Source organism: Antechinus flavipes, chromosome 4 (genome assembly GCF_016432865.1).
Source record: "Antechinus flavipes isolate AdamAnt ecotype Samford, QLD, Australia chromosome 4, AdamAnt_v2, whole genome shotgun sequence".
Taxonomy (NCBI): Eukaryota; Metazoa; Chordata; class Mammalia; order Dasyuromorphia; family Dasyuridae; genus Antechinus; species Antechinus flavipes.
In genome coordinates this window covers 117,036,198-117,061,203 of record NC_067401.1, presented here as the reverse complement: position 1 = coordinate 117,061,203, position 25,006 = coordinate 117,036,198, and the positions used below count along the sequence as shown (strand labels likewise).

The window sequence follows — 25,006 nt, the reverse complement described above, 5'->3', positions numbered from 1 at the left end:
CATAGGTTTTCCTTTGTCTGAGAAGTTATATCAAAGGATCTGTAATGCTTTTTTTTTTTTTTTTTTTTTTTTTTTTTTAAAGCTCTGAGCCCACAGCCAGAGAAGTGCTTCTGGCAAAATTCCACAGTGTTAGATCTATGTCTCTCTTCTCTCGGGATGCTCCCACCCTCGATTGCCTCCTCCCAGCTGCATTCCCACTGAGAACTACCATAGTGAATGCTTGTGGTTAATGTGGTTTATAAAGATGAAGCAAACATTTAAAACAAAGGTTAACAGACTCCCCTCCCCCTCCTTATCCCCCACGGTGTCCAGAAGGAAAGCCTTTAGGCTTCCTTGAAGGATTCCAAAAGAAGGAAAGAGACACAGGATTAGCACTTTAGGGTCTATACTAGGGAGGGAAGGTAGAGAATTATCACTTTTTTGGGCCTGAGAGTTTGGGTTTTCAAAATGATGTTTCAGAATTTATCCCAGCACTCCTATAATGTGATTAGCCCAAATAACCTCAGTCCAAGAGTCCTGCCAGGCTCTGATACCTTCAGCATCTACCTCTGCTTGAGCTTTTGTTCTCTCATTTTCATGGGGCTCCCCTCCAGTAGCATTCATCTTCTGCAAGTCTCCTCAAAAGCTGAGCTCCTCTTTGGGAGTGACTTCTGCTTGAGCTGACTTTTTAAAAGGTCACCTGGGGGTATGGTCTATCATTATTGGTCTTTTTTTTCATTGCTCCCTTCTTGATTCACTCCTTAGAGTGAACAATCCACAGTGGTTCACTACTTAGATGGTGAGTACCTTCAGGGCAGGGACTGTCCTTTCCCTTTCTCTGTATTTCCATCCTTAGCACACAGTGACCCGGCACATAATGGACACTTAATAAATTTTTATTGACTAGTTACATATTTAGAGTTAGTTTAACACCTTGTTACCGCTCCTTTTCTATTATTAGCTCCGGGACTTTGAAGGAGCAATTCTTTACATAAGGCATAATTCTTTCTCTTTGATAAACTAGTCAGAGGAAAGCTCCTTCTTTTATCTTTTCCTCTATCAGGCAGACCAATCTGCATTTTGTACACACGTAGTTGTTATTTGGTTCTGGAAGAAACACAAACAGTGTAATCTTTGTGAGTCACTAGAACATTCCCCTTGCTCTCCATACTTGCTGAAGCTGAAATTCTTCAGTTCTCGATGGCTCTTGCTGCTAACACATGCTATTAACACATGCTGCTAACTGACACAGCAAACTGTCTGTTTCCCTCACTGAAGAAGAGCTCTGTCATGGGTCTTCCTAAGCCAGGATTTTTTATAGCAGATTTTCTCACCTTTTCTCAAGTTATCTGCTTATGCAGGGCATTTGATATGCAATTAGCAGGTTCTTTGCAGCACCCTAACAAAAGCAGAAGCTATATTCTGCAGTTATCTACAAGAAGGACTTTCTGTTCTGTTGAAAGTAAGGTGTGTTGTCTTTTTTTAAAAGCTACATTAACAAGTATAGAGTTGTTTGTGTATGTTGTTAAGACTATAAATCATGAAGTCAGGGATGAGGATCTTCTAATGTGGAGGCAGATCTAATTTTTTATTTCATATCGACTTGACCATGGAGTGATGTTACTCTGGTTACTATTGCTGCTGCCCAGAGAATAATTAGCTCACTGGTTATCCAGTTCAGCATGGAGCTTCAGAAGGTTAAAATCGAAGACATATGAACACCAGAGGAGTTAAACGTTTCATCTACATTTCAAAGGCTATTTCTAAGCCCTTAACGGCATAGTCATAGTTGAGGGAGGAAAGGGTTTGGCTAACACACCACTCATAAAATATTGTCTTGAGTTAATAGGTTGATTTCTTATTTGAAGTAAGCTGTCAGCTGCCTGAGTTTTGGCTTCCCCTTCATGCTATTTCCCTTATTTCTTACTCCTATATGGTTTAGGACCGTTTTTCCCCTCTCTGGAACTCAGATCACAACTCTCTAAATAGCCCTCTGAATCAATGAGTTGTTTGTGAGTCTTGGATATCACTTTACCTTTCTCTACTTCTAGGACTACTGTCTTCCTTTAGGTCTGTTAATTGGTGCTCATCACCAACTAGTCAAAAACGAATCATTTTCTCTCTTGGAAATTAAGCATCAGACAATCTTGTCTTACACCAGAACAAAAACAAACTACTACTCCCTACTGCAAAAAATTATAGAGCCACCAGCTGATCTAAAGGGCATTCAGTTGGGGGCCCCAGAACTTTAGGGCCAGAACACAATGTTCTAACAATTGAGCCAGACCACAGAATTACCTATGCCTTAGGGGAGCTTTTGAAGTCTTATAAGAAATGACTGCATGGCTCCAGAAGTGGGTGGAGTCAGTGACCCCATCCACCAACAAGTCAATTGAGCCCCTCAAATCAATTCACTGGGTAAGTAGAGGACTTCCTGGGGTTGCTGGCTCAAAATAGTCTATTTTTAAATTACTGCATATAGACATTCCCTGCACAACAGTGCAATGTCCTTTGCAGTGTCCTTTATGGCAGAATAAGTCATTCATTGGGTTACCTGCTACATCCCTTTTTTATTGCATGACCTGGAGAGGTTCCTTCAGAAGCTCAAGAGAGATTTTCTGTGGTCTGAGACTGTCAGATAAAACATCAGACCATGCAGGGGCAAAGAGACTATTACTTCAAGACTCCAAGCCAGGTTTTGCATATTATACTCCTACTTTATTTAATCAGTGTTTAATAGGTATGGTTAGGTCTTTTCAAGCTTCATTAGCCCAAGTAGAAGTGGCCAGCAACTCGCCCACAATAATCTGGCAATGTGCTAGAAAAGCTATAGCTTCATTTGCACCCAAAAAGGTACTACAGTACCTTTACCATTCTCCCTATCCACCTACCATTAGGGTGATGCTTACTACAGTAGGATCTATGTAGCTTCGAGGATATCAGATGTAGGACATCCCTATTTCACTAACTTATAGCATAACCAATAAAAGAAGCCATTCCTAGACCAAATTAGCCAGCTCTTCAAATAATGAAGTCTCAAGAGGACACTTTCCTGAACAACTCTCAAACAATGAATCCTACAACCCTCTCACCTGTCTACTTGTTCCCGACCCTTGAGATCAAACTTTCTAAAGTACTGATACTATAGAACCAAGATTTGGTGGATTTGGGGAATATTATGACCTTTGTCCTTGCTCAACAAGAGTAAATATCCCTAGAATCCCATATTCTCCTATGATTATCAATGAATGCATGTTAGTTTATGCCTAGCACAATGAATTGCTAAACCTGAATATCTACACTAGTTCTTAAAGAAAGTGGACTATTTCAGACATTTCAGGAGCACTGGGATTATTAGTAGGAATAGGACAATTGACTGGCATCCTGCATTTTGTACAAGTATCCTTCTCAGCCTTAATTGTGATTTGGCTATTGTGATTTCTGAGCTTGCAAACTTCAGTCAAAGTCTGTGTAGGAGTTGTTAAAAGAGCCCACAGAGACTTCAAAAAAGCAGATTGAGTGGAAGGAATGATGACTACATGAACTGAGTAGTAATATTATCTGTAGATGCCATCCTTAGCCTTACCTAAACCTTAACAAGCCCAGATGGAAAGACTTGGCTGCACCTGGAGCAACAGGCAAAGGGAGAAATTGAAAGGAGGGTTGAGCTGTGGCAGACAAGGGAGACATGAACATGAACCACCAGTCTTCTTCTGGCATCCTGGAACAGAGAAATTCATAATGAGCATTGTAAAGACTAAGAGAAGTTTAAAAAAAAAAAAACTACTCTTTTCCCCAATCTCTCCTCCCTGTGCCTTTCCAAAAACAGACACTGTAATATAATGTTTGCTTGTTTTACCTAAGCACTTCCTGTATTCTGATTGTTGCCTCAGATACAAAGGAATCAAGGGTTAGCTGAAATTCACAAAATTTAAATTAGGACAGAGAGCTAAGTAAGCATCTATCTTGTCTGAATGTTAGGGATTTTCCTAACTTGGGGCTCTGAGTTATGAAGGTATTGAGGGGCGGAGAGAAGGAAGAGGTAAGCAAGGCCTCAGTGAGATTCAGTTCCACCCTTTCCAAAAAGAAGGAAGAATTAGAAAAAACTTAAGTTTTGCTTAGATCTGATGTATGTCATTTCTAACTCTTCTACCTTAACATATGCTAAGCTGTGCCTTATTGGTAAAACTTCCTCCTTATTTCCAGGAATTTATTATATATATATATACTCTGCAGACAAGTAAGACCCTATTAACATACCAGCATTACAACCTAAGTATTAACATAGTCCTAGAGAAGCAATTCTATATAGAATATAAAAATATCAGAAGCATCAATTAATGCAAACATTTTTACTTTGGAGTAAAAAAATTTCCTACAATATCTATTTTCTTTGCTATATGAATTTTTTTTTAAATCAATGTCAAATGAGATAGCTAGTTCTTCAAAATATTCTTAAATTCTTTTCCTTCTATTAATGAGATTTCCAGAAACTCTGATTTGGAAGGCATTCCAGTGGCCTCTACTTCTCCTTATATTTCCCAGAAGTGGTCATACAGCTGTTGAAGATTTCAAGGAGAAAATCTGATTTTTAGTTTTTTTTTTTTTACTATTTCCAAAAGCAGCTCATTCTACTTTTGGAAAACACTAATTATCAGGAAGTTTTACCCTTACATAAAGACCCAATTTGCCTCATTGTTAACTTATACCATTGTTTCTGATTCTACTTTCTAGGCTCAAATAGAAAAAGTTTAATTCTTCTTTCACATGATAAACCTTTAAATTCATGAAGACAACTACCAAGTGTCATGGCTGTTCAGAAAATAATCATCCAAAGGAATTGATCATTTCCTGCTACATTTCCATTTGTCAAGAAAAAGAGTAGGAGAAGGGAATTGTGGCTTTACCATGAATTTCTTTACCTACCCTGCTCCATTTTTCCCTATTTAGAACCACCATCCTCCCAGCCATCCTGTTTCACAACTCAGTCATCCTTGATCCTTCCCTCTGTTTTACTATCCACATCCAATTAGTTGCTAAGTCATCCAATTCTGCTTCTACAACATCTCTCATTTTTTTTTTTCCTTCTTTCCACTTTCACATTTACCTTTGGTCAAGTTCTTAACACATTTTGCCTAGACTTTTAAAATAGCCTTCTAGTTGGTTTCCCTGATTCTAATATCTTGCTCTTCTCTTGAATCCATTTTTCAAACAAATGCCTATGTTTCTAAAACACAATCCTGATTCTATAACTTCCATATTCAAAAATCTTTCAGTGGATCTTTATTATTGCTTATAGAATAAATTCCACTTTGAAGAGTGGCAAGGGACAACTGAGAATCTCAGAAAAGAATAATGGGTACTACCTGCTGGGAATTATGGAGAACAACAGAGAAAGGTAGATAATGACTACAGTGATACATATGAAAACATATTAGCCTGGTCCAACAAATTTAGGGCATAATAATAAACTGTTATCATGGCCCCTTTAAGCTTCCTCAGACAGTAGATCAGCCCCTTGTTTAGTCACAATTGATCAGCAGACAAAATCAGGAACCCAAAGTACCTTTTCCTCTTCTAAAAGATACCAGCTTTGGTCAAGAATGACTTTTACAATTCTCTTTTCTCCAGCACCTAAATGGCATGCCTCCCTACCATAGGTCTCTAGAGTCATGAAAGAGCTTTTGTCAGATTTGCATCCTTTATCTCAATGTACAGAAAGATAATTCTCCATTTAACCTTACAAGTCCTTAATATGTTTATTAGGTGAGGTTATTCAAATTACTATAGTCTACTAACTTTTTAAAAAATATTTTTATTTCATTATTTCCCAATTAACGTGTAAATTTTTAATAATAAAATTTTAAAATCTTGAATTGCAAATCCTCTCTCCTTTGCCTTTTCTTCCTTTTTAAGAAGGCAAGCACTTTTGATTTTGATTATACATTTGAGGTCGTGAAATATATTTCCATATTAGTCAGGTTGCAAAACACAAAATAAAACAATAAAAATAAAGTTTAAAAAAATATACTTTTTAAAAAAGGTATACTTCAACCAGCACTGAGTTCATCAGTTCTCTCTCAAGGTCCTTTGGAATTATCTTGCATCATTGTCTTAATTGGGGTAGCTAAGTCTTTCATAGTTGATTATCCTTACAATATAGCTGTATAATGTTGTCCTAGTTTTACTCACTTCACTTTGCATGAGTTCATATAAGTCTTCTTTTATTTCTCTGAAACCATCCTGCTTGTCATTCACAATTATATTCCACAACTAGTTTGGCCAACCTCTAGTTGATGAGCATCCCCTCAATTTTCAATTCTTTGTCATCTCAAAAAAAGCTACTACAAACATTTTTGTATAAATAGGTCCTTTCCCCTTTTCTTTGATCTCTTTGGGATACAGACCTATTATTAATACTGTTGGGTCAAAGAGTATGCAGTTTTATAGCCCTTTGGGCATAGTTTCAAATTGTTCTCCAGAATAGTTGGATTGTCTACAACTCCACCAAAAGTATCTTAATGTCCCAATTTTTTTATATTCCCTCCAGCATTTGTCAGTCTCCTTTTCTGTCATGTTAGTCAATCTGATAGGTATGAAGTGGTATCTCAGAGTTGTTTTAATTTGCATTTCTCTAAACCATAGTCTACTTTCCATTATATGCAAATTATGATGCCTATTTGGCTCAAACCTTCCTTAATGATTTTTTAATTACAAGGAGTACTGTCCTACTACTAGTGCAAATATAGAATGTGGGGCACATTAAAATGGGCTTCAAAATTGTTTTGCTTGACTATATGCACCTGTTACAAGGATTTTTTTTTCTATTTCTAGTGAAGGAGGATTAGGGAAGTGGTAGAGGGAAAAAATAAATGCTTAATAGTTGAAAATGAAATTTAATTTTAAAAATCTGCCAAAGTCTGTAGCAAAGCTTTTTAAAATGTAGGTTGTAGGGTTGTATAATTGAAAATGGGGTCAGGAAATTATTATTTATTGTCAACAAATGTTTGATTTGTGTACCTATTTTATGTACCTATATACCTAGTGTTGCATAAAATTTACTTGGGAGAAAAGAGGTTGGAAGTGGAAAAAGGTTAAGAAGCCCTGGTTTATAGAAGGAAGTTCAGAAGGGGAAACAGGCAAGCAGGGTAGTATTGGTATTATCATTCTAACTTTTAAAAGAGTTTAAAAATAAGCAGAATTTGGTTGATACATTATTTTATATACAATCTTTTTGTTCTTTGTACACAGAAATATGTCTGTTGGTGTGTAACAAACTTATAATTTAAAAAAACAAAATTTTATATGCTTTATATACCTCTGGTTCATTGACCTCACTCAAATAATCTGCGTCCTTAGCTATGTGACATGGTCTACTGTGTTATACCAACTCCCCTTGCAAATATATGGCTCACAAAACTCCCAGAATAAAGAGGTTTATTTATAGGTTATAGAAAAGCAGCCAAGCTCACAAGAGAGATCATGGTAAACAATAATATCTACCTTTGAGCCAACCACTCCTCAAGCATCTGCATATCTATAGACACTTATCATCATACTCTGGCCAATTTCTTTAGCAGTTGTTGCCTCTAGTATGGCTCAACACCATATATTTCCTTCTGAGATATTATGAATCTCCAACAGACTGAATCTATGGCTGCAATATTCCCCTTCATTATGTGTCTGAAAACGGCAATGAAACTCTTCTGTGCAGTGTAACTCTTTATTTAAGAGCTCTCTGAAAAGGGTAACCAACACATTTAGTAACACTCATCCAGGGTTGTCCACTGCCACCCCTCAGTAACTTTCCATCTTTTTCAGACTGTGATCTCTTGGGGTGGGGGGAGAATGCTTTTGCAGCTCTTAGCTGACTACTTCACACCAGTAAAGTACTTCCAGTGAAGTCTTTCATCAGAGGCCTATCCTATAGCTCTGGGTAGATTTACAAAAAAAATTTTTTTTGACAAATTTTGATCAATTATTACAACTGATATTTGATAAATTATGATTGTCTCCTTTGTAATCTGATGTATTTTATGCATTCAAAAATATTCTGAAAAGGGGTCCTTATACAAAGAGTCAGTCTGAAACACCATCTTTTTATTGGGTTCAAATTTTACCTTACTTACCTTTACTTTTACCTTAGAAGATACAAGAATGGAAAAAGCAAGAAAGAGATCAAGAAGAACTGAGGAACCTCAAAGAGGTTGGATTCCATCTTCTCAATGAAGTAGAAGATGAGGCCATCTCTCATCAGCAATAAATGTGATACATTTTTGGTTCAAATCAAACAAGCACCTGTTAAAGATCTGTTGTGTGTTGAACTTTAAGAATACAGTGACAAAAAGGAAACAATTCCTTTTCTAAAAGGAGTTTACATTCTCCTAGAGGAATGGATATAATGTATACACAGAAAAGTAAATAAAAGTCTATACAAAGTAATTACACTGATTTTCCTAATTTAATCTAGATAAAACTCTCTGTCCTGAAAATGTTCCTCTGGATAGAAAAATATCCATGAATGTTACGCTAAAAAAATTACTAAAATGTCCATATCCTTAGACCCAGAAATTCCACACTGCTAGGCAAATACCCCAAGGAGATTGAAAGTCGATAGAAAAATGCCATACACACCAAATATTTACAAAAGCAACTTTTGTAGTGGCAGCAGAACTAGAAACTAACTTGCAATCTTGGGCAAGTCATTTAATTGCCTGCTTTAGTTCCTCAAATGTAAAATAGGTATAATAATGGGACTTTTCTTTTGTGGTTGTTATGAAGATAAAATAATATTTGTAAAGTGCTTTGAAAATCTTAAAGCATCATATAAATATTAGCTATTTGCCAAGTGAAGTAAAATAGAACCAGGAAAGCAATATAAACAAGCACTATAATAAAGTAAATGAAAAGAATAATAACTAAAAAGAAACTGAGTACTGTGTAATTATAATAAACAAGCTTTGGCTTAAAGAAGAGATGAGGAAATGTACTTCTCTCCCTCCTTTACAGAGGTGGGAAACTCTGGATGTGAAATGTTGTACATGTTAGCAGACTAAAATGATATATTGGGTTGTTTTTATTGAACTGCTTCTTCCTTCCTTCCTTCCTTCCTTCCTTCCTTCTTTCCTTCCTTCCTTCCTTCCTTTCTTCCTTCCTTCCTTCTTCCTTTCTTTTTATCTCAATAGTATTTTGTTTTTCCAAAATACATGTAAAGATAGTTTTCAACATTCATTTTCATAAGACTTTGTATTCCATATTTTTCTTCTTCCTTCTATTGCCTTTCCTTTTCCCAAGACAGCAAGCAATCTGATATAGGTTAAACATGTGCAAAGGGATATGTTTTTTCAAAATGTTGTGTCTTTTCCAACAGATTGTCTCCTTTACCATGCCCACTCTCTCATTTATCTTCAATCTCTTCTTGTCTATTGGCTGCTTCCCTACTACCTACCACATTCCCATGTCTCCTTCATCCCAAAAAAAAGCCTTTATCCAACCATTCTTCCCCCACACAGCTGTCTCACATGTCTTTTTCCTTTTGTGATTAAGTTCTTTAAGAAAAAGACAGTCTGGAGAGAATTAGATGACACAGTGGTTAGAGCAGTGGCCCTGGAGTGAGGAAAACCTAAGTTCAAATATGATTTCAGATACTTAACACTTACTAGCTGTGTGACCTTGAGCAAGTCACAATCCCAATTGTCTTGCAAAAAAAAAAATGAAAGAAAGAAAAAAATCTTGAAGAGGTGTCTCATTTAATTTCCGCTCAGCAATCTGGCTTCTGATCTCATAATTCAATGAAAATTGCTCTCTCCAAAGTTAATAAGATCTTGTAGTTGCCAAATCCAATAGCTTTTCTCCTTCCTTATCCTTTCTGACCTCTTCTCTTTGATTCTCTCTAGGTTTTTGTGATACTATTCTCTTCTGGTTTTCCTCCTACCTATCTTACCAGTCCTTCTCATCTTCTTTTGCATGTTCTTCAATCAGATCATCATTTCTGCTAATAGGAATGTCCCAGAAGGCTCTGTTCTGTGCCCTTTTCTTCCCCTCCCATACTATTTTAATTTCATCAGCTCCCATGGATTCAATTATTTCTGTGATGATGATTTGCAAAACTGCTTATCTAGATCTAGCTTTTCAGTTAATGTCAGATCTCACATATCCAAAGGCCTTCCTTGAACTGGATATTCTGTAGACATCTGAACCTTAATATGTCCAAAATTAATTATCTTTCCTTCCCAAAGTCCCTTCCTTTCCAAACTCCATTATTGCTGTTGAGAGTACCATTACTGTCCTAGTTACCTATGCTCTCATAGGTAACTTGTTAATTCTACCTTTGTAATATCTTTCATATATGTCTCCTTCTCTCCTCTGATACTGCCACCTGGACTTTTGAAATAGACTGTTGGTTGTTCTATTTGCCACAAGTTTCTCCCTATTCCAACCTGCTCAACCATAAGAATGTGTTCTTCATAAAACATAAGTCTCATCATGTCACTCCCTCCCTTCCCAACTCAATAAACTCTAATAATTTCCTATCTCCTCCAGGATCAATATAAAATCCTTTGGTGTTCAAAACTTTTTTAAAGCTGGATCTCTCCTATCTTTTCAGTTTTCTTATATCTTACATTTCTATCCCCTGCTCCATAACCTTTAAATCTCTAATACTGTTCTCTTCCCCTCCCCTCCCCCCCCCAGCTTTTTGAATAAGATACCTGGATATTTTGGAGATGGTGGAGGTTCACTTCTAGAAGACTGAATATTGAAATAGTGAGTCACATCCATTTGCCAGATTTCATTGGGTCTCAAACCACGAGGGTTCTTCCCCGGAGGCAGTGTAGGAGCATGGAAAGGAAGGCAAGCTGTACAGCTTTTTACTATGCTCCTAGCTTCCTCTTTTGTAATCCCAAATTGTAAACGCAAAGCTCGAGCAGCCTGATGGTACTTAGAATGGGATTCCTGGCCTCCTGAAATAAAGGTGTACTGGCCAACATAGTTAAAAGGCTATCTGCCTTTGAATTCCCATCAAAAATAGGGCCTGGGAGTCCACTATGTGAGTGGACATGCAAGATATAAATCTTACCTGGATGTTTTCTCACTTGCTCCTGAAGTTCCTTAAAGAGCTGATATATATTAGAAGCTGCAAATTTTATTTGGGCTGTGGCAATTCTTTGTACCACACCTACTGAATAGGCTGAATCAGATATTATATTTATGTCTCCTGGGTAATAAGTGAGAGCTAATATGATCGCATACAATTCGTTCTGCTGAGTGGACTGAAAAGGAGTTCTGACTACTCTCTTTATGGTTAAATCATGAGAGTATACAGCACAAATATTGTGTTTGGATGCATCTGTAAAGATAGTTGGTCCTTTAAGAGGAACTTTAGAAACTTTTTCTTCAAGAATCCATCGCCAATTATGTAAAAGTCTGGTTATCTTTAATGGAGACCCATGTATAAAATTAGGAGCCATGGCTAATAAAATTTGCCACTCTGGGATGGTCTCACAACACACATTAATTTGTGTATTGGTGTAAAAGGTGTATATCTTATCAGGTCTTGCCCCAGATAATTGTACTGCTCGCTTAATGGCCTTTAACAAAATTCTAGCCACAAGCACTGGGTAAGGAGTAAGGCTTTGTTCTGGTTGTGCCGGGAGGTTCACCCACTCTATCACACTGTCTCCTTGATGAAGGACTGCTGTGGGTGCCTCTTGTGTGGCAAAAACTGTTATTTCCAAAGGTTTTTGAGTGACTCTCTCAACCACATTGGATAAAGCCAGTTCAACTTCTCTCAAAGCCTCTTGAGCTTCTTTTGTAAGCTGGCGTGGTGAATTTAAAGCACTGTCTCCCCTTAAAATATCATATAATGGTTGTAACTGATAGGTAGTCAAGCCTAACACTGGTCGCATCCATTGGATATCTCCTATCAATTTCTGAAAATCATTTAAGGTGTTTAGCTTCTCTGTTCTTAAGGACAGTTTTTGTACTGTAAGCACCTTAGGGTATACTTCATATCCTAAATATTGAAAAGGAGCATGTCTTTGAATTTTCTCTTCAGCTATGTATAATTTGTAGTATCTTAGTGTTTCTATGGTCTTTTGCAGACATGCTTCTAGCATTTGCTCCTCAGGTGGGGCTAAAGCTGCCTCAGATTCACCCCGCCCTTGAGCCTCACTTAAGTCTTCATGCCCTGTGGGGATATGGTCATTAATCTGTTCTTTGTCTTTCTCCTTTACCTCAGGCTTCCGCATTTGGCCATTCTTAGAGTTTTTTCCTTTTCTCCTAAAACTAGTACGGTATTTTAAGGCCATCTGTATCGTATTGTATAAATAGAATGCCTCGAAGGGAACTGACTGAGGGTTGTCAATGTTATAATCAGAGATCTGTTGACCAACCAATGCCCAGTTACCCAGAGAGATTTGCTCTTCCTCTAAGAACCCAGGGGAGGTAAGTTTTAATGTACTCAAAAGTTTAGCTGCGTGTTCCCAAGATACAACTAGCCCTTCCTCTTCTATCAGGTCACGCAGGCTTTTTATAACACCACTCCTGGGTGGGGCAGGGGTTGGGGGGTTTGGGGTGGGGATGGAGAATCTTTACCTAGGATCTGTCCCATTTCAGCCAAAAAGTTACTGCTTTCGTCTTTAAGAAAATAAGTTCCCTGTTTGTCTTATACTCACCTAAGTTCCTGGTCACTGGAGACTTCTTCAGTGAAAGTAGGGTCCTTGGGCCCCACGTTGGGCGCCAAATGTAATGACCGCGTATTTAAAGTCAGCCGGAGTCAGGAATTCAGGTTAAGGGGAAAATCTTCATTTTTATTGAAGCGAAGAGGTGAATAAAGATTGCTATAGCAAATATAGGCAAGAAAGATTGCGATAGCAAATATAGGCAGTTGCGACAGGAAGCCAGCTAAGAGAGAGCGACGCGAGCCGAGGCAACCATGGAGGCAACTGTGTCGGCAACTGTGGCAATGGCCGTCCCAAAGGTCTCTCCTCCCCTTCCTTCTCCACTCCCCTGCCTCCACCCACCAAAATCGTCATTTCCTATACAACACATCAGGACTTGCACAAAGAGTGGGTGGGGGCCATTCTCTCTCCAAGCTTATCTATTAATAGAGTATGGTCCAATTACTATTTAGCCTCATGTGCTTGGGACCTTAGTGCATCAACTCAAGCCTCAGCCCATTACAAACGGCAATGAAACTCTTCTGTGCAGTGTAACTCTTTATTTAAGAGCTCTCTGAAAAGGGTAACCAACACATTTAGTAACACTCATCCAGGGTTGTCCACTGCCACCCCTCAGTAACTTTCCATCTTTTTCAGACTGTGATCTCTTGGGGTGGAGGGAGAATGCTTTTGCAGCTCTTAGCTGACTACTTCACACCAGTAAAGCACTTCCAGTGAAGTCTTTCATCAGAGGCCTATCCTATAGCTCTGGGTAGATTTACAAAAAAAATTTTTTTTGACAAATTTTGATCAATTATTACAACTGATATTTGATAAATTATGATTGTCTCCTTTGTAATCTGATGTATTTTATGCATTCAAAAATATTCTGAAAAGGGGTCCTTATACAAAGAGTCAGTCTGAAACACCATCTTTTTATTGGGTTCAAATTTTACCTTACTTACCTTTACTTTTATCTTAGAAGATACAAGAATGGAAAAAGCAAGAAAGAGATCAAGAAGAACTGAGGAACCTCAAAGAGGTTGGATTCCATCTTCTCAATGAAGTAGAAGATGAGGCCATCTCTCATCAGCAATAAATGTGATACATTTTTGGTTCAAATCAAACAAGCACCTGTTAAAGATCTGTTGTGTGTTGAACTTTAAGAATACAGTGACAAAAAGGAAACAATTCCTTTTCTAAAAGGAGTTTACATTCTCCTAGAGGAATGGATATAATGTATACACAGAAAAGTAAATAAAAGTCTATACAAAGTAATTACACTGATTTTCCTAATTTAATCTAGATAAAACTCTCTGTCCTGAAAATGTTCCTCTGGATAGAAAAATATCCATGAATGTTACGCTAAAAAAATTACTAAAATGTCCATATCCTTAGACCCAGAAATTCCACACTGCTAGGCAAATACCCCAAGGAGATTGAAAGTCGATAGAAAAATGCCATACACACCAAATATTTACAAAAGCAACTTTTGTAGTGGCAGCAGAACTAGAAACTAACTTGCAATCTTGGGCAAGTCATTTAATTGCCTGCCTTAGTTCCTCAAATGTAAAATAGGTATAATAATGGGACTTTTCTTTTGTGGTTGTTATGAAGATAAAATAATATTTGTAAAGTGCTTTGAAAATCTTAAAGCATCATATAAATATTAGCTATTTGCCAAGTGAAGTAAAATAGAACCAGGAAAGCAATATAAACAAGCACTATAATAAAGTAAATGAAAAGAATAATAACTAAAAAGAAACTGAGTACTGTGTAATTATAATAAACAAGCTTTGGCTTAAAGAAGAGATGAGGAAATGTACTTCTCTCCCTCCTTTACAGAGGTGGGAAATTCTGGATGTGAAATGTTGTACATGTTAGCAGACTAAACTGATATATTGGGTTGTTTTTATTGAACTGCTTCTTCCTTCCTTCCTTCCTTCCTTCCTTCCTTCCTTCCTTCCTTCCTTCCTTCCTTTCTTCCTTCCTTCCTTCCTTCTTCCTTTCTTTTTATCTCAATAGTATTTTGTTTTTCCAAAATACATGTAAAGATAGTTTTCAACATTCATTTTCATAAGACTTTGTATTCCATATTTTTCTTCTTCCTTCTATTGCCTTTCCTTTTCCCAAGACAGCAAGCAATCTGATATAGGTTAAACATGTGCAAAGGGATATGTTTTTTCAAAATGTTGTGTCTTTTCCAACAGATTGTCTCCTTTACCATGCCCACTCTCTCATTTATCTTCAATCTCTTCTTGTCTATTGGCTGCTTCCCTACTACCTACCACATTCCCATGTCTCCTTCATCCCAAAAAAAAGCCTTTATCCAACCATTCTTCCCCCACACAGCTGTCTCACATGTCTTTTTCCTTTTGTGATTAAGTTCTTTAAGAAAAAGACAGTCTGGAGAGAATTAGATGACACAGTGGTTAGAGCAGTGGCCCTGGAGTGAGGAAAACCTAAGTTCAAATATGATTTCAGATACTTAACACTTACTAGCTGTGTGACCTTGAGCAAGTCACAATCCCAATTGTCTTGCAAAAAAAAAAAAAATGAAAGAAAGAAAAAAATCTTGAAGAGGTGTCTCATTTAATTTCCTCTCAGCAATCTGGCTTCTGATCTCATAATTCAATGAAAATTGCTCTCTCCAAAGTTAATAAGATCTTGTAGTTGCCAAATCCAATAGCTTTTCTCCTTCCTTATCCTTTCTGACCTCTTCTCTTTGATTCTCTCTAGGTTTTTGTGATACTATATTCTTCTGGTTTTCCTCCTACCTATCTTACCAGTCCTTCTCATCTTCTTTTGCATGTTCTTCAATCAGATCATCATTTCTGCTAATAGGAATGTCCCAGAAGGCTCTGTTCTGTGCCCTTTTCTTCCCCTCCCATACTATTTTAATTTCATCAGCTCCCATGGATTCAATTATTTCTGTGATGATGATTTGCAAAACTGCTTATCTAGATCTAGCTTTTCAGTTAATGTCAGACCTCACATATCCAAAGGCCTTCCTTGAACTGGATATTCTGTAGACATCTGAACCTTAATATGTCCAAAATTAATTATCTTTCCTTCCCAAAGTCCCTTCCTTTCCAAACTCCATTATTGCTGTTGAGAGTACCATTACTGTCCTAGTTACCTATGCTCTCATAGGTAACTTGTTAATTCTACCTTTGTAATATCTTTCATATATGTCTCCTTCTCTCCTCTGATACTGCCACCTGGACTTTTGAAATAGACTGTTGGTTGTTCTATTTGCCACAAGTTTCTCCCTATTCCAACCTGCTCAACCATAAGAATGTGTTCTTCATAAAACATAAGTCTCATCATGTCACTCCCTCCCTTCCCAACTCAATAAACTCTAATAATTTCCTATCTCCTCCAGGATCAATATAAAATCCTTTGGTGTTCAAAACTTTTTTAAAGCTGGATCTCTCCTATCTTTTCAGTTTTCTTATATCTTACATTTCTATCCCCTGCTCCATAACCTTTAAATCTCTAATACTGTTCTCTTCCCCTCCCCTCCCCCCCCCCCAGCTTTTTGAATAAGATACCTGGATATTTTGGAGATGGTGGAGGTTCACTTCTAGAAGACTGAATATTGAAATAGTGAGTCACAAATTTTGGGGTTTCTCAGTGTATATAAAAATTATGTTTATACTATGCTATAATCTGTTAAAGTTTGCAATAGTATTGTTTTAAATATATATATATATCTTAATAAAAATACTTTATTGTTAAAAATAATACTAACCATCACTTGAGTCTTCAGCAAGTCACAATCTTTTTTGCTGATAGAGGGTCGTGTCTTAATGTTGATGATTGCTAACTGTTTAGGATGGTTGCTGAATGCTGGACATGGTTGTGGCAATTTCTTAAAATAAGACAACAATGAAGTTTGCTTCATTGATTGACTCTTCCTTTTACTTGAACAGTTAGAGGTTATTGTAGGGTTATTAACTGGTTCAATTTCTTTTTTTTTTTATTTAAATTTTATTTTATTTAATAATAACTTTGTATTGACAGAATCCATGCCAGGGTAATTTTTTGCAACATTATCCCTTGCACTAGCTTATGTTTCGTTTTTTCCCCTCCCTCCCTCCACCCCCCCCCCAAAATGACAAGCAGTCCTATATATGTTAAATATGTTGCTAACTGGTTCAATTTCAATATTATTGTGTCTCAGAGAATAGGGAGGCCTGAGGACAGGGAGAGAGATAGAAATGGCAGTAGAACAGTCAGAACACATACATTTATTGATTAAGTTCATTGTCTTATATGAATAGGATTTGTGGCACACCAAAAACAGTTACAATAGTAATATCAAAAACCACTGATTCCAGTTCACCATAACAAATATAATAATATTTAAAAGTTTGAAATATTGATAGAATTGCCAAAATGTGAGAGACACACAATGTGAACACGTGCTATTGGAAAAATGGAAGATAAACTTGTGTGAAGGCAGAGTTGCCACAAACCTTCAAATTTCAAATTGAAAAAAAATGCCATATATTTTTGACACTCAATGAAGTAAAGCACAATAAAATGAGGTGTGTCTATGCTCCATTTCCTAAGGGCATTTTCATTGGTTGTCCCTCAGGCCTGGAATGCACTCTCTCCCATCTCTGCTTCCTACTTTTCCTGGCCTCCTTTAAACAACGATTAAAATCTTACCAATCAGAAGTTTTTCTCAGTCTCTCTTAATTCTAGTCCCTGTGCTTTGTTGATTATTTCAAGTTTATCCTGTATATAAGTTGTTTGCATGCAGTTGTTTGCCTATTGTCTCTCCTATTCGATTTTAAACTCCTCAGGGACAAGAACTGCTTCAGCCTTAGCTGTGTTACAAGCTGTATTAGGCAAGTCACTTAACCTCTCAATCTTAGTTTTTTCACCTGTGAAATGAGGATAATAATGGCACCTATGTAAAAGGGTTATTCTGAGAATCAAACAGATAACACATCTAGCAATTTGTAAACTTTAAAACACTATGTAAATTGTAGCTATTATTAGTTATGTAAAGCAAAAGATAGAAAAAGAAAAGCTATTTTTAAATTTTCCAACCCTCCTTATGGCCAAAAAAACACATAAACGAAATGTTTAGGATTTAAATGATGAAACCAATTAGACTCACCATCAGAGAATAAAAACAGTTTGTAGCCAGATAAGACTTGAAATAAAATTTCAGAGGATTACAAACTGCTAACAGGACAGGGTCCTTAAAAACCTAGGTAACTTAAAATGATGTATAAAGATAGGGCTTCTGCAAAAAGTTATGAGTATACATAATAATTCATGCATTTGTAGAAAACCTTTCTTCCAGAGAATTCAAATAGATAATTGAAACAGTTTATCCATCAGGGAAACTGTGTGGCATAATGGAAAGAGATCTGGAACTAGAGTCAGGAGACACCTAGGTTTAAATTCCACCTCTGACCAACCCTGTATGAGTCTGGAAAAAATGACCTAAAAGAGAGGAATAGTTTTCAGAAGAAGAAAGTCAATTGATCAACAACTATATTGAAACAAATGCTCCAGCTATTTAAGTTTATAATAAAAATAAAAATTTAATGATCTCAAAAATTCAAATTAAAACAACTCTGAATTCTCACCTCACAGCCTTCAGATTGGCAAAGATGATATAAATCAGAAATAATCAGTGTTGGTGGAACTGTGAATTGGATCAATCATTCTGGAAAATAACTTGGAAGTAAGAGAAAAGACTTAATTGCCCATTCCAAACCCATTTCTGAGTTTATACCTTAAGGAGGACAATGACAGAAAGGTCCCAAATAGAACAAAATGCTTACAATTGTATTCTTTGTGGTTGCAAAGCAAAAAAACAAAACTAAAAACAAAACTGGAACTAGTCAATTTAGTTGAATGAATAAACTATAGTATGTGAATGTAACATTATTGCATTGGTAAAAAAGGAACAACCACCAGATATGAGAAATTCAGTGGAAAGACCTGCATGTGTTGACAGAGGAAGAAAAAAGAAACCAGAATCTAGAGAACAGAAGACACAAAGACAACATTTGCATAACATAAATGAAAACAACTCTAAAAGGCAGCTGATCTTAGATTAAATTCAATGAACAGTCTTGATGCCTGATAGAGGATGAAACACATCCTTCCTCTCAGGAGAGAAGTAGGGAAGTAAGGTGCCCAATTCTCTAAAAACTTTTAAGATGTGATTGCTGGTAGAATTAGAATGTATGTAAAGCATTTTATAAATTCTTAAACTGAGCTGCTATTATTCATCCATCTGTCTTGTTTAAATGTTTTTCTTTATTAATCAATCTACCAACAAACATTTGTCAAATGGCTATCTGTTTTGGGGCACTGTTTTAGATAGGCATTGGACTAATTACTGGGGATACAAAGACAAAAATAATGTACTTCGTCCTGGAATTCTATTAGAGAAAACAAGTACATGCATAAGTATATGCAAAAAAAAAAAATACAAATTTTTGTTTTTTGAGAGGGAAGGCACAAGTAACTGGGTGAATTTGGAAAGAAAGGCTGATAATATTTGAACTAAGCTTTAAAACTAGGGATTCCAATAGGTAGAGTTGCTAAGATAATTCATTCCCATTATAGGAAAGAGCCTTTACAAAACCATAGAATTGACAGATGAAGTATCTGGAAAAAGGAATTTCAAAAAAGGCAAATTTGACTGGACCTTAAAATGTTTGAAAGGGAATTATGTATGATGAACCTGAGAAAGACATTTGGGGGTAGGGTGAGTGATGCAAGATTATGAAAGAGTAGTTTGCATTTGTTCCTAGAAATAAGCGGGCTGCTTGTTTTATTGTGAGGGAGAGACGATCAGAACCTATGTTACAAAGGACAGTTCAGTAACCATGTGTGTAGGACAAATCAGGAAATGACTGTAAAGTTTAAAAAAACATATTTCAAAGGCAGCCTGCCATGCCAGCTCCTTGTTTCTAATTCTTATGTGACTTCACTTACGAGGTCTCATTTATAAAATGTGTTGAACTAGACAGAACGCCTTCTAGACAGAACGCCTTTAAGCTCTAGATATTAATTCTATGATCATTTTTTAAAAAAGTTTTAAAAAGAAAGTTTACTTTTTATGACCCTCAGTTTCCCCATCTGTAAAATGGGTTTAATAATCATAGTAGTGAGGAAAGCTATGGAATTCCTAATTATTTTCTCAGTGTATTTCGATTGCCTGCTCAGCGCAATACACAAACTACAGTACTTTGTATACGAAATGAGCTGTAAAGTTAACCTTCTTCAGCTACTGTTGCCATTTTCTCGCCTTTTCACTTTGTAACTTCGCAGGAAGGTGTCAGGCCGGCTAGAAGCGCTCTTTCGGTCTCCGACCTAGGGGCACTTACTAGGTGGCGCTGTTTCAGGAGCCACCCGCTTCCCAGGCCGCCCCTAGCGGCGAGCTGCCGGGGCTCTCTGGCTTCCCGGCCCCTCAGTCCCTTGGTCCTTTCCTCTCTCTCTCCTCCTCCTCCTCCCCCCCCTCCCCTGGAGCCTGAGCTCACGTGACCCCTCGGCGTCCAATGGGCAGGCGGAGAGGCCGAGCTGGTCCCTGCGGCCGCCATTAAAGCGAAGGGAAAACCCGTGAATTCGGATTAAAGGGGGAAAAACACCGCCCGCCGGGCCCACAAAATGGGGGAGACGACCGCGTCCAGGCGGTGAGGCCGCGGGGGGCGGTGGGGGGGGGAGGAGCGGACGGGCAGGCCGGCCCGGCCCGGTCCGGGGGAGGGAGGGAGAGAAGCGAAACCACCAGCGAAGAATGGTCTCAGCCCGCGGACGCCGCCACCGCCACCGCCGCCGCCACCACCGCCGCTGCTGCTGAGGAGACTCCAGGCTTGAGGACGTCGCTGGAGCCGCTGCCGGGCCGGGGCCGGGACTGGAGCCGCGTCCGCCTGCCCTGCCTGCCCTGCCCCTTCCCTGCCTCCCCGCCCGCCCTTCCCTGCGCCCGAGTCTGGGTCCGGGTGCTGCGGCCTCTGTTTAGATTTTTAATTATTTATTTTGTAATTTATTATTAATTATTCATCTCTCCTCTCGTGCCGCGGGGGGCTGCGTGTGCGTGCCAGTGCGTGTGTGAGTGACTGAGTGTGAGAAAGAGCGAGCCCCTGTCGGCCTCGGCTGAGCCGGGGGGCGGCGGGTCCCCGGGGCCCGGCAGCGGAGGCAGCGGCGGCGGCAGGTCCCGTCCCCCTTGTCCCCGGGCGGGGCTCCTCTCTAGGCTCGGCCCGGCCTGACCCGGCCTGGCCCGGCCCGGCCTGACCCTCCGCCCCGGGGCCGCGGCCGGGGCAGCCGCCGGGAGTAGGTAGAGAGAGCGGGCGGCTGGCCGGCCCCGCGGCGGCCTCCTCTTCCACCCCCCTTCCCCTGTTCCCTCGCCCGCCCGCCCGCTCGCCCGCCTCCCTCCCCGGCGTCTGTGTTTCTCTCTCTGGTCGGAGGCGGCGGTAATGGCGGATGGTGGGTTGTGGCGCCGGCGGCGGCTGTGAGGGACGATGAGTTCCTGCTTCGTGCCGAACGGGGCCAGCCTAGAGGATTGTCACTGTAACCTCTTCTGCCTGGTGAGTGGGGGAGCGGGCGGGCGGGCGGGCGAGCGAGCGAGCGAGTGACGGCCGGACGGAGGGGAGGGAGCGAGGGAGGGAGAGAGTGCGTGCCCCCGTCCCTAGGGGCTCCGGCCCGGGCTTAGGCCCCGGCGGCCTGGGTTAGGCCCCCTCCCCTCCCGCTGCTGGTGGCCTCGGGCGCCGCCACCCCCTCCCCCCGACCCTAGGCTCCAGCCCTCTCCTGACTCCTACTTGATTCTTACCTCCTTCCCTAAAATCCCCCTCCCCAAACCCTATTCCTCCCCTTCTCTGCCAGGCCCCGGACCGACCACCCCTTTCTCCTGTTCGGCTGCTGCTTTCTTTCGGTGCCCATCACACTTTTCTGTGACTGGATTGCCCTGCTCTCTTTCACTCTTTGCTCTCCCTCATCTTCCCCTCTCCTTTTAAATTTGCTATCATTCTGGGAACCCGACCCAGAACCCCAAACAAAACCGAATAATTGGAAACCAATTTTAACAGGAAGATTTCCCCCCCTTTTTTTTCTCTTAACTTGCTCCCCTTTATAACTAGAAGAGAGCCTCCGAAACATGGAAGGGATTCCATTTCAGCTTTTTTTTCTTTTTAATTATTACTTTGAAAACAAAGTTTTTTTTCCTTCCATTTTTGACAATTTTTTAACCATCTTGCTCACTGGAACATTGTGTTGTAAGTAGAGGGCACTAGTGGAGGAAGTGCTGTAGTGTTGCTTCTGAATGTTTCTATATTTGTGTATATTTTGGTATGCATTTTAAAATATTTTGAGCAGACTGCTCCTTGTTTTAATTGAAGTGAGATACTTGGGAAAGCTAGGCAACTCAGGAGGAATGCATTGTGCCAGATTGACCAGGCCTGAAAACATCTCAACTGTTGCAAACTTTCTAGTTCTAAATCTGAAACTCTCAGCTTTTGTTTTTAAGTGACTAGTTTGACCTTTTTTGTTTGCCTGTGTGTAAGTGAAACATTAAAGTGATATCATAGCAAGGATAGTGAATTGAGGGGATGAGAGCACAGCTAGTTGGCAAATGTAAGCTGCCGGTCATGTATCAGCAGTTTCATTTTTGGCACTTTTTAGCTTTACACCTTGAAGTCAGACTGAAGACATGTTGAAATACCAGCTGTTAATTCTCTTCCCCCCCCAACTTAAAAATTGAAATATGGAGAATTTTTTCTTATAATTGGGCTGTGCTATAGTAAATCTTTGTTGAGCACACAGCTTTCTCTTGAAACTAGATTTTATGGTCTAGTTTCTCTAACTTGAGTTTATCTTGTATTTTAGGTTTTTTTTTATGGTGAGAGACTAGTACTGATTTGACAATTCATAATAATGGAAACTGCTTAAAACTCTTTGAAGGACTGGGAAGATACTACTTCAAATGTTTATTTTCACTAAATGTTACTAATTTGCAAATATGTAATTACAAGATACTTAAAAAACTCAAAAGGTTTGAAGGAATTAGTGCTACATTGGCTCTGGAACAGGGGAGGACTGGATGCAGTTCTGATACAGACTGCCTGTATAACCTTTGGCAAATTGCTTAATCTCCTTGGACCTCTGTTTCCTTATCTTTAAAATGAGGGGGATTGTATGAGACAATCTTTAAGGTCTCTTCAAGTTCTAGACCTTCGATCCTATGACACTTCTCATCCTTGAGGTTTTTCCCCTCTTCATCTTTGGCTTTATAGGTAAGCCAATTATAATTTGAAATATTCATTGAAGAAACATATCAGTGACTTTTGCTTGCAAGGTACACCGAGGTTACAAATATAAATAAAACGTGGCCCCTGTCCTTGAGTTGACAAAGATAGCAGAAATGAATTGTTCTTTATTAAATGTTTTGATGACAAAGCTTAACTTACTGTAGCTCTTTCTCATACTTTAAAGCTTTCTTTGGAAAAGCATGACAATCTCTTTAAGAAAATGTAATCATATTTTATTTACTTTAGGCTGACTTGACAGGAATTAAATGGAAACGATATGTATGGCAAGGCCCAACTTCTGCCCCAATTCTCTTTCCGGTGACTGAAGAAGACCCTATTTTGAGCAGTTTTAGTCGCTGTCTTAAGGCAGATGTACTTGGTGTTTGGCGGAGAGATCAGAGACCTGGAAGAAGAGAATTGTGGATATTTTGGTGGGGGGAGGACCCCAACTTTGCTGATCTTATTCACCATGACTTAGCAGGTAAGAATAATTTTTTACATATTTGTAATGTAATAAAGCTTTATGAACCCTTTGAATTTCATTAAAGAGGCAGATTTTTATATATGACACTAAAAATAAAAGTATCAAAAAAAGGGTAAATGATTATGGGTAAAGCCAGGCCCAGGATAAACTAAATTTTAATGTTATTTCAATTCCTTGTGAATATCTATCCTACTGTGCTTACTTAACTCCATTTGTTTTCTACATTGTAGATAATCCATTGCATATTGTAGAATCTTGAATGTCTTTCTCCCCATTGCTAATTCCTATAGGCTTCTGCATCCTCACTATTGGTTTATTTCCTACCCAGAGAATGCATATTAACATTACTCCAAACAAAACTATTCAGAATGTAAATAGGGTACAGGATTTCATCGGATATATTCTGAAGACCAATGTAAATGACTTGGATTTTACTTTTCACTGCTATATTTAGTGAATAGATACATATATATTCATATATATAGTAAAAAATAATGATTGATTTGTAACTTGCATTTCAGGGTTCTAACTTTAATGATGCTTTTTCCTAGGTTTAAAATAATTGAGAGGCAACATGGTATGGATGTCCAATATGAAGAGGCAGTTTGGATAGAAATCAAGTCTTTCCTTCAACACATACTGTTGATATGATCCTGGGCTAGTCATTTAACTTTTCATTGCTCAGGGTGACTCTGTATAGTTATAAATAGCAAGAAATTGCTGATATGCATTGGTAGGAGTTTCTTTACTAGGGGATCTCTGTGTGGATGAAATCATATGTTCCCCCCCAAAAAGAATGTTAGGCTTATAGAAAGTAATACAATGTTTCTTCAGTTAAAAAAAAGCACTATTAATATTTGTATTTAATTTTGTATGTGTTTGCTAATTTAAGTTTGTATCTTTTCCCTTAAACTCTAGGGGGTAAATCTGTACTGTATCACTGGCAATTGCTTGTGTGTTAAAAATAATTGATTATATACTTGTTATAAAATGGCAACTGTTGAAATAGAGGTTTTAATGTTGGCATAGTGCTTTTGAGCAATTCTAAAATATTTAGATAATTGATCAGCAGATCTCTTCATTTTAAATTTAGATATCCAAAGTTTATTATTGTAAATTTACTGTTATTTTAATTTATAAAGATAAACTTCAGATGAAATTTAATCTAGGTATGTTATTTTTATCTGAGGCTATTGTTTATTGAAGATCCCCATTTATTTATAGGTTATAGTTACCAAATAAGTTACTTTATTTTAAGAATTGAGCATGTAATTAGATTTTATTGAAGAATAAGATATGTCTGTACAATAGTTAAACTGATTTTCATGTGTAGCTTGGGGAATCTCCTATTACGCCATGATGACACCTTATTTCTAAATATGTAAGTATCAATTTTGAATGAGCAACCTTTGAACAAAACAATTCACTATTCATTTGGATTAGAGAAACTGGTAACAGCCTAGTGTAGATTATCTTGAAGACAAACAATTTTTTTCTATTTCTATGAGTCTTGGATAAGCCACTTCACTTCTGAGCCCCCATAAAATAAGGATGTTTGCCCTAATTGCCCATTAAGGTTTTTTTGTAAATGAATTATACAAATAAAG

The 25,006-nt window shown here is 38.4% G+C and overlaps 1 protein-coding gene across 1 annotated transcript in view; it reads left to right on the top strand.

The window, feature by feature from the left end:
• Positions 1-20,335: 20,335 nt before the first annotated feature.
• The window catches only part of MED13 (mediator complex subunit 13), a 91,659-nt gene continuing 86,988 nt past the window's right edge, over positions 20,336-25,006 (top strand). Inside the window, exons 1-2 of the mRNA XM_051994118.1 lie at positions 20,336-21,199; positions 23,162-23,396. Coding sequence (XP_051850078.1) covers positions 21,134-21,199; positions 23,162-23,396 — 301 coding nt within the window. The 5' untranslated portion in view covers positions 20,336-21,133. The remainder of the gene's footprint in view (positions 21,200-23,161; positions 23,397-25,006) is intronic.